General features: G+C 46.7%; 2 protein-coding genes across 2 annotated transcripts; one reads left to right on the forward strand and one right to left on the reverse strand.

Moving 5' to 3' along the window:
- Positions 1-333: 333 nt before the first annotated feature.
- On the reverse strand, positions 334-1016 carry LOC130598525 (G2/M phase-specific E3 ubiquitin-protein ligase-like; the record flags this gene model as incomplete). Its single annotated transcript, XM_057408039.1, has 3 exons — positions 334-545; positions 630-789; positions 871-1016. Coding segments are annotated over 3 exons (501 nt in total), but the record flags the coding sequence as incomplete, so codon positions are not given.
- Positions 1017-4927: 3911 nt separating this feature from the next.
- Positions 4928-9297, forward strand: NUBP1 (NUBP iron-sulfur cluster assembly factor 1, cytosolic). Its single transcript, XM_057407859.1, has 7 exons — positions 4928-5001; positions 5526-5616; positions 6211-6365; positions 7414-7524; positions 7625-7727; positions 8461-8544; positions 9129-9297. The coding sequence occupies exons 1-7, from the start codon at positions 4948-4950 to the stop codon at positions 9179-9181; spliced, it is 651 nt and encodes a 216-aa protein (XP_057263842.1). The 5' UTR covers positions 4928-4947; the 3' UTR covers positions 9182-9297.
- Positions 9298-10075: the final 778 nt, after the last annotated feature.

Here is a 10075-nt window from a genome sequence, read left to right on the forward strand (position 1 = left end):
GACTCTAAGGATAAAACGCCCACAGCATGGGATTGTCCAGCAGAGCTCTTGTTCTCAGCCCTTCTGCTTCGAGCCCTTGTTGAGGCAGAGGTCCCGTGCCGAGCCCCAGGGTGCATCTTTGGCAACTTACCCGTCTGGCTCTACTTCCTCCCTTCCTCCTGGACAAAGGCACTCCCTGGCATCGCAGCTCCTGTGCCTCTGGTACAGTTCTGTGTATGCACTGTTGTCTTCCCATGCCGCTTGTCTGATGGAGAAAGGAAAATGGATGAGCCCCTGCTGCCCCAGCATAAGGCATATGCAGGGCCTCCCCGCTCTTCCCCCCAGACGCTGTTTCCAACTCCGGCATGGAGCTAAAGCCTAGACTTGGGGGTCAGCAGAGGGCCACAACTGCGGGGGCAGGTCCAGGCGTGGCACAGTGCTGGCCAGGAGGACACCAACCTTATGGGGATTTGGATCCCCATGAGGAGCATTTCTGTTAGAAACAGTTTCGTATTTTGACACAGAGGGCAGCGCAGGCAAAAAGCGCCAGCCCTCATAGCCTGTCCCTGCAGGAGAAACAGAAAGAGCGTGAGTGAGGCTCCGGTGCTGCTGAGAGGCTGCCGTGCCCGGAGCAAGGGAACGACTGCTACCTGGATGCACGCCCTGTGGAACCAGGCATGTTTGCATGCTGGGCACACCATGGTCCCATAGGTCGTTCTGCCTTCAACAGGGTCCCTGCAGATGAGGCAGTTGGTGTCCTCTGGAGCCGCCAGCTCTTGCTGTTGTGGGCGGTGCTCCCAGCAGAAGGAACTAGGGGAAGAGGGAAGGCATGGGTGAGATGAGAAGCGCTGGGTCCTTCCCTGGCGATGGGGAGAAGGGTAGAGGGGGTACCTGAACGGCAGGAAGTAACGGGTGATGCATCCACCCTCCACGGCACAGGGGAGATGGAACCTGCGGTCGCAGCCCATCTCCTGGCAGGTGACGGTGGCCCCCCTCTCGCCACACACAAAGCAGACCTGGAAAGAGCAGGGCAGCCCCCATCAGCGGCAGCCTCAGGGTCTCCACAGCCAGACCCACACCTTGGGGCAGGGGGCGGGATGTGGCCCCAGCTGGATCACAGGCCACAGATCCACCTGGCAGAGCAGGCTCCTGTGCTGGAGCCTCTGTGGAGCTGCTGGGAGCAAGACTTCTGTCCCAGACCTGGGTGGAAAATCTGGGATTCTGTTCTTGGCATCTGCGCTAAACTCCCGCAAACCTCTCCTGGCACGAGTCACCCTGATCATCTCAGATCCTCACCATCTGGGCTGCCTGATTGACTGTCAGTAGAACATCCATAAGAGAAAATCCGATCTCTTCTTCCTCTTCGGTCCCTTGGGGATGAAGGTCACTGGCAAAAAGCTGCAGAAGAGCAGAGACAAGGAGCAGATGAGGGGCATGTGGCAGGGCAGGTGCATTGCAAACATAAAACCAGCCCCAGAGGAACTCACCAGGCAAAAGCCATGGGCACAGCCCCATTCATAATTCCATTTTAGCCCGCAGATGTCCGGGGCTGCCTCTGTGCGGTGACACAGCACGCATGCTGGAGGGGAGAGAGCAAATGCCACGGAGAATGAGCACCTCTGTGGGGCCAGGGATGCATCCCTGAGGGATTGCCCCCAAGGGCTGCTCTGTCCCTGCCTAGCTGGCTGCTGAGCAGGGCTGGAAGCCTTGGAGAGGAAAGGGCACTGCAGGCATGGGTGTCCCGGAGGGTGCGCACTGCCCAGCCCTGGTCCCGCTTGCCAAGCAGAGGAGCGGCCCTCCCGCAGGGTGGCTGCTCACAGCCTCAGGAGTCCCTCTGCCAGGCTGTAGGAGGGGGACTTTGCTCTCACCCTGCTCCATCGAGTCGGGTGTCCTAGACCTCCTTGCGGAGGTGTCAGACATCAAAGGTGGGCGCTTGGAGAGTCCCTGTCCCAGCAGCGCTGGGGCTGCTTCTCCAAATGCTCCTCTGCTACCTGTGAGGGAGAAGAGAGACGCGGGTGAGCTTGCAGCACAGGCCCAGAGCCCTGCGGTGTGGAGCCCCCTCGTTCCTCGGCAGGCCCCCGAGAGCCCTGTCCCTGCCCTCTACTCCCCGCACCTCAGCAGGTCGCAGCGATGCACTGTGCCCGGCGTTCCCTTTCTTATAGGCCTGCCCCCGCCACCAGTCACAGTGGCCTCTGTGACATGAGCACCGCTGGCCCGCGTGCGCCCCAAGTATGGGCAGGGGCACCCTCGGCCACACACCACCCACTGTGACACGGACACTGCATCGCAGGGCTGGCTGTGAAGCGCACAGGCAGGGACCCGAGCAGGTCTGCGGGCCTGTGTTCCAAGTCACATTAGGATACCTTGCAATCCTTGGATTACAAGTACAACCCAGATCTCAAATCTGAAATTAATTTGGACCTGCCTGACAGCTTTTACTGTTAAATTTTTAACAGAGATTACCGTGTCCCTTACTCTTGTTGGGTTTAGGGGTTGTTTGTGTCTTTTGAAGCTTCGCTGCAGGTCACTGTTTTATGACTTTGCAAGTTTGGTGTATTTTTTCATCAGATGGTGGTGGGGAATAGTCCAGGAATCTCTTAAGAAGAAAAGCACATTTAAAAGAAAAAAACCACCACAGACTCCTCAACAGAACGTGCCAGGGGCAGGTAACGAGCTCAGATAGCTTAACAGTGCTGAAGCAGAGTTAGAACCATTGGGAAGAGTCACTTTCGTGCCTTTGTTGTGTATACTGACACGGGACGACTGAGTATTGTACTGAGGAGAAGTACTGATTTAGTTTGTGCCCAGAGAAAATACCTTCATTGCACACTTCATCAAGCATATCAGAAGAGGAGAGATTGGGTTCAGATTTGGGAATATTGTAAGCTTTTATATAAAACACTTTGTAACAATGGGAATAGTGTTGGCGTAGATACAGCCAACAGATCTGAAAGCTGAAGCATTCACAAAAAATTCACAAGTTCTGTTTGTGCTAAGGGGTATCTCTAAAATCCCCAGCATTTTCAACTATCTTAAACATGACATTGTCATAGAAAAGAGGGAAATATCACATTGTCAATACCGTACTTTAAAACCAAAGGTTTCAAATATACATCTGGACGTTTAATCTGCGTCCTAACTGAGCTTGCTCTGATCCGCATAGATTGAAACAGAAGATGCAGGAACTCTGGGCCTGCCTTAGCCAAAAGGTTAAGTGTAACAATTTACAATCATATAAAAATCGTCCTACCGCTGAATTCCAGTATGTTGGCTTTTTTTTCTTTTTTTACTTCAATCTCTGAAAAGACTCAAATCAATTTCACATTTATATGGGATCACTATCTATTTAACTTTTCCGTGGGTCCTAAAAATGTACAAGACGTTTATTTTATAGAATCATAGAATGGTTAGGGTTGGAAAGGACCTTAAGATCATCCGGTTCCAAGCCCTCTGCCATGGGCAGGGACGTCTCGCAGTAAACCATGCCACCAAAGACTCCATCCAGCCCGGCCTCGAGCACCGCCAGGGATGGAGCGTTCACTACTTCCTTGGGCAACCCGTTCCATCTAAAGCAGCTTTACGAAAAGTAAAACCATGGGATCATTTAATTTGGCCTGGTTTTCCTAAAATATTTTCCAAATAACAGAGGAGCCCCTAACTATACACAGGAAGATGCTTAACTCGCTGCATACTCTCTTGCTCCGCTTTTAACTACTGAGGAACAAGAATAAGCCCCGAGAGTTCTGTTATTGCTGCTTCTCCAGTTTACACTGTATCGCACTTGCAGGTGCTGCAGGACCAGCAATTTTAGAGTGCACCATCATGTAGGAGAACAAAATAAATTACTATGTCACTAACGTGTTTTTGCTAAACCGAGTCAAAATAACAATGAAACAGGCAGTTTGGGCCTTGGGCGTGCAGAGGAGGGTATACATCCCTTTAACAGAGAGATGCCTCTAGCAAAAAGATGGTGCCAGAGCAAAACAGCTCTGGCTCATACAGCTGCTCGGCAATTCTGTTTCTTGTCAGGAATGACATTCTTTCTAGTCACTAATGAAATCTGAACCCAGTCACGGTAAGCGAAATTTGCCCGGGCTTGAGAGTCAATGAAATGTTATTTCTCTCGTGACTCTTCAGAGCGTGAAAATGCTTCCTTTCTCGAAAAGCTGCTGCAGATGTCCATCTGTGTTTTCTGCAAGACAGTCTTATCTGAGAACAAGGAACGGTTTTATAAATACTTATGAGCACTGCTGCCTTGAACTGAATCCTGTTTGCGCGCCCCAGGACCGCAGCAGGGGCGGGTACAGCGAAAGGGCGCTGGGGAAGCGGCTCCCCCGGCGCCGGCACTGCCGGTACCTGCCGCGGCTGAGCGGCGGCCCCGAGTCCGGCCTCTCACAGAGCCGACAGCCGGCCACGGAGCGCCCCCTGGCGGCGGCGCGTAGCGCCGGCGCATGCGCGCGCGGTACAGGGCGGCCTTTCGGAGCCCCGCCTCTTTGGCTCCGGGTGGAAGTGACGCGGTTGTGGGCGCCATGGCGGAGGCGGCGGGTGGGCCGCAGCCGGGGGGTGAGGGGAGCTTGCGGTCGGTCGGTCGGTCGGTCGGTCGGTCGGTCGGCCGGTCGGTCGGTCCGTCGCGCCGGCCGCACTCATCAGGATGACCAGCTTGCAGGCTGACCAACTTTTGCTGTATATTGGCAAGCCAACTTTTGCTGTATATTGGCCGTATGTTCATGGCTACATAGAACTTAAGTGATGTCAGCATGATCAGCCCTAAAATATTTTATATCAATCTGTAAAGTCGTGGGTAAACTTGCAGCTGGGTTGAACAGTTGTTATTCACTTGCTAATGGAGATCTGGTTCTCCTGCAGCTCTTAGCTCAGGCGCTGCAGCGCAAGCATCACCGCACCTATTGGCAGGGCAGCGCTTTATGTGTTTTGTGTGACATCTGTATTCATTTGCAGCATCACTTGATGGCTCTTGTCTGTTTTCAGGTTCATCAGAGTGGGTCTGGCTGGTCTCCAGTGGTGAGTTGGGGCAACCCTTGCAGAGAGGCCATTGGGTTTGTTTGGGTTGTGCACTGCCTGCCAGGGGGGAAACTAATGGGGCGGGGTTAAATGGGGTGCTGCTGTTGGTTCTTTTTGTAATGACATAAATTCCCAGACCCTATAGAACTTATGGGCTATATATAAAAATCAATGTTTAATTTCTTAATAATACTCTCTTTCTTGAATAGTTTATGAATTTAAGTATGCCTTGTTTACTGAATTTCTGACTATACTCTTGACTACTGCGCGTATGCTGTTAAACACCACTGTAAGTCTTACTACGACTGGATTTTTTCAGTCTGTGAATGTAGCTGGTCAGCATTTTGCAAAAGGTGTAGTTTCTAGTGCCCTTTGATCAGACTTATGTAGGTTTTCTGCCATTATTGTCTTCATGGCTCCCCTCCCCACCTGCTTTTTCTACAAGGTCTGATTTCAGAGTTTGTTTCCCTAGTCTGTCTTTGCTGTTCTGCATGTTCTAACTGAGTGTCTCTACTTCTCATAAGTATGTTGAAGAAAACTTAGGTGTCATGTCTGTGGGGTTCTTGCTTAGTAGTCCTGATGATGCTGTCATTTGGAGAGGACCCAAAAAGAATGGTATGTATCAAGTGTTTTTAATGGTAATTTATGTAATTGAAAGATTTCATGTCATAAGCACATTTAATTAAGAACTTAAATAGTATGGTAAGCTGTAGGAACAATGAGTGAATGGTTACTTATTTTCTTTAGTTGAACATTCATTTGATGAAAGTCAAGTGCTGTCTTTTTGTAAGTTACAGAATCACAGATCATTTTGGGTTGGAAAATACCTTAAAGTTCATCCACTTCCAACTGTATCCATCCTGTCCATGGACAGGCATTCCTTCTACTAGACCAAGTTTCTCCAAGCTCCATCCAACCTGGCCTTGAACACTGCCCGGGATTGGGCAGCCAGAGCTTCTCTGGGCTCCCTGTGCCAATGCCTCACCACCCTCCCAGGCTCATCTCAATCTCCCCTCTGTCAGGTTAAAGCCATTCCCCTTTTTCTGTCACTACAGGCTTGTCAGAAGCCTTAGGAAAATAAGCGTTCCTGTAGTTAAGTTGACAAGTCAGCAGAATCTGCAGACTTGGACTGTAAAAGTTGAAAGACTCTAAAATTTTAACTACGTGGAGATTTTTTTCCTCTTCCACATTTTTTATCCTTTCTTTTAGGTTTGATCAAACAATTTCTTCGTGATGTGGACTGGGGTGAAGTGGACTACCTGATTGTAGATACACCTCCAGGAACATCAGATGAACATTTGTCTGTTGTGCAGTACCTCAGTGCAACGCACGTCGATGGGGCTGTTATAATCACTACCCCTCAGGTAGGAGAACTTGGTTTCTGTTGGTGAAAGCCTCGTGGCAGTTACAGCTGATTCTTGGGTTAGAGACGGACTGCAAAGAAATGACAGTCCAGAACCAAAGTGAGTTGTTATTCCTGGTTTGTCCTACAGCTGGCTGGTTTGTGAGATATGGGTGTTTTGGGAGAGAGGGGGGATCTGAGCAGGTCACTAAATCACTAGGCAGTTCACAGTCAAAAGCTGTTGGGTTGTGCATGGAGAAAAGGCAGGATTTTGCTTCATTCTTTGAGCAAGATCATAGTTCACATCGTCAATCTGTAATCTGCTCAACAATGGCCTAGTGCTCAGGAATCAGGGAGAAGTATAGTTTTTAAGTGGTAAGATGTGCATTGTTTTACACCACGTGAAGCCTGTTGCTTCCAGTAGGCAACATTATGATGTGCATTTTTAAAGAAGAAAAGTCAGTACCTGGAGAGCTAAAAGTCAGCAAACATGTTGTAGTGCTTGGCTTGGCAAGGAAGGGGAGATCTAAGTAGCAAAAGACATGTAGCATTTCCACAACAGGTGAAAGAATAAAATGTGAAGGAAGTGAAGTGGTGAAGGCAATACTGGATGGGTGGCGAGGGAAGAAGAGGGGAGCAGGAGAATTGAAAGAGGTCATACATATATCTGAAAAGTCTGAGGGGATGGTGAACTGTTTCCAATTGAATTTGGTGGTTCTTGTCCTTGCCTGCTCTACTGAGAATCCCAGGGGTCTTCCTGTAAACTGAAAATGTGAGAAGTTACCTTTCAAGAGCTAAAGATATGAGATTAATATAGGAGATGAACGTGGCTGAATCTCTGCTAGAGTCCAGTCAGATTTCAAAACAGAACCACATTCAGTGGGCTAGAACTGCTGAACCTGTTCTACTGCTATGTTTAGAATTGTTGCTGGAGCACATAAGAGGTTCATGGTCTTCAAAATACAAACAGAACGGTAATAATTCATCATAAACTTCCCTTAAAAATGCTCTAAGTGGGTTCAGCATCCAAATGTTACAGTCACAATAGCAGAGTTTCCCAATGGTTGCAGGAAGTAGCACTTCAGGATGTTCGGAAGGAGATCAACTTCTGCCATAAAGTGAAACTGCCAGTCATAGGTGTTGTGGAAAATATGAGTGGCTTTGTATGTCCAAAGTGTAAGGTAAGGCTGCCTGCATGCTGCAAAGGGTTTTACCATGGCCCCAAACCCACCTTGCTCTCAAAAATTGCAGTATTTAACTCTGATTTTCATGTTGTCCCAGAAAGAATCTCAGATCTTTCTGCCGACTACTGGAGGTGCAGAGAAGATGTGTCAGAATTTAAGTGTTTCACTCCTGGGTAAAGTGCCTCTAGATCCTCAAATAGGTAAAGCTACTGTAGTGCACTATGCTTAAAACAAGCTTTTTCTCCTATACTGACATTGTTACTGGAAAACCCTGGCTTGGACACTCGTAAATTAGAATATGAAATATTTTGCCTTAGGTAAATATTCCCTTTTAGCTAGGACATTTATTTTTTTTCAGTCAGAAGTTCCTGGGACTGCAGCAGAGTGTGGTGTGAAAGGGGAAAGTGCTCGGATAACTCCCTTAGCCTGAAACATAATCTTGTTTAAGATTAGATTATGCATCTTTTCAGCTGCATAATCATATCTGAAGAACAACATGTCTTTATGTCTTTCTCTTTGGTTTCATCACCTGGAAGTGCAGACTGAAAAAATTGACACCACTACAAAGAATAGTATCTTGTGGGTGTTAAGTGTTAAAACTAGTGCTTTAACTTCAGAGTTCCTGGAACCACCCAAGTTCCCTCCCTTATGGAGAGTGGAAAGGCTTGGTTCCTTGCCCACCAGCTGTTACCAATTAATACTTGATTTAATGACATCCAGGAACATGTCAGTACTTCCAGATTAATGAGTGAAGGTTCCTGCTGATAGTATTCCTTCATAGAACTGTAAGCTGTAGTTCTCAGTTATATTACTGACATGAGGAAGAGATGCAGGTAGCTCTTTGGAGAGAGATAACTAGTAGTGGAATAAAGGATAAAATAAACTTAACCTTTTCCCATTGCTTTACTTTTGTGTTTTTCCCTGTCCTTCAAGGGAAATGTTGTGACAAAGGCCAGTCTTTCTTGTCTGAAGCACCTGAGTCTCCAGCTACATCATCGTACAGGAACATCATTCAGAGTAAGTCTGAAAATCACTGTGTTGAATGCATCCTCCCAGCTCTGAGCACTTCTGCAATAAATATCTGTATTAAGCAGAATTATGTTGGTTTGCCTCGAATAATAACAACAATAGACATGTGTAGTAGTTATGAAAGTAACATGCAAATACTAATTCGCATTTCTGGTCATCAGTTACAACAGGCTTCTCAAGCAGAAACAAAACTGTATTTAATAACTGGTTTCAACATTTGGCTTCAGTCATTAGCTTAGTTTTCAGAAAAGATGTGTTTGTACTTGCCCTCACAGAAACGTCCCAGGATTCTTGATCAGGCCTGTTGCATCTGAGTGTGACACAGCTGGCAAAGTATTGCCTCCACTTCTAACTGTAATGGCACAAAAAACCCATACAAAAGCTACCTGAAGAGCCGGGGATGGACAGTTTGAAAAAATACAATGGCTGGGAAATTCCTAAAGCCATTTTCACTGTGATAAAGGCCCAGCTAATGGTGTTTGTATTAACAGGGGACAGAGTAAAGCAGCAGTAATTAACTTGTGAAGTGCAACTGAAATATTATTTATATTAGTTTATCCCTGTCTTTGCAGGAATTCGGGAGTACTGTGATCAACACCATCTTCCAGAAGAAAAGATTATTTAATCTAGGAATGGAATAAAAATGTAGTTCCTGTTTAATTATAGAAAAATAACTTACGCCTTGAAATAATAGAAGGAATGTATTCTTTTTGTATATTGCAAATAAATTCTTAATGCAAATGTTCTTGCCTTAGGTTCTTTCCATAGTTAAGACTCCTATAGTTCATAGGTGGTCTCAAACCTTGCTATAGCGCTGTAAAACTGAGTCATCAGCTGGGTTGCATAGGTGCAGTCTGCATCCTGTATTGTCATATTAACAGACTAAACGTGCAGATGGCATTTGAAGACATGCGTGCATGAGATTTTATTTAGAAAATTGAATATAAAATGCACTTCTTTGGTATGGGGGTGTTGTATCTAATGTATCTGCTACACACACGGTAGCATGGGCTGTGACACCTGCTCGCTTGTGCTTTCACTGATAACACCATTTCAGTGGAAAAGATTGTATTTTGAGTGAGATTCAGTGCAGTAGTGTCTCTTCTTTTTACAATTGCCATCAGTTTTAAAGTAAAAACCTACTGGAATTTAAGTGGGTTAATTATAGTACAGTATTTTATTTATTACAGGTATTAGAATAGGGTTAACGGACTGTAACTACACATAACTGGCTGCTCCACACAAGTACTCTGTGAACTTGCTGAGTGACTTTTGTTCTTCCTTCAACGTGACTGTAAGCCTGAACACTTAAAAATAAGCATTTAGTATCTTTGAGAGGCCATTTGTGATTATAATTCCTCTCTGTTTTTATTGAGGAATCAAAGGTTTGAGAAACCAGCATTGTGTTCCAGGGGGAAAGGCAGTTTGGTTTTGTTTATTGTAGTTCTAAAATAAAACAAATGAGCATCATTTTCTGATTCCATGCTAATTCTCGGTTAAAATAATACAACAGTTTGGG

Source organism: Pezoporus wallicus, unplaced genomic scaffold (assembly GCF_028554395.1).
Source record: "Pezoporus wallicus isolate ANWC-B61680 ecotype Strahan unplaced genomic scaffold, APGP_CSIRO_Pwel_v1 contig_4012, whole genome shotgun sequence".
Classification (NCBI taxonomy): Eukaryota; Metazoa; Chordata; class Aves; order Psittaciformes; family Psittacidae; genus Pezoporus; species Pezoporus wallicus.

Bases quoted from the DNA above. Each gene is read 5' to 3' on its own strand.
- NUBP1 (XM_057407859.1), top strand. From the start codon at position 4,948: ATGGCTCTTGTCTGTTTTCAGGTTCATCAGAGTGGGTCTGGCTGGTCT. The intron at 5,617-6,210 runs GTATGTATCAAG...CCTTTCTTTTAG, and splicing joins GAGAGGACCCAAAAAGAATG to GTTTGATCAAACAATTTCTT. The intron at 7,525-7,624 runs GTAAGGCTGCCT...ATGTTGTCCCAG, and splicing joins TTGTATGTCCAAAGTGTAAG to AAAGAATCTCAGATCTTTCT.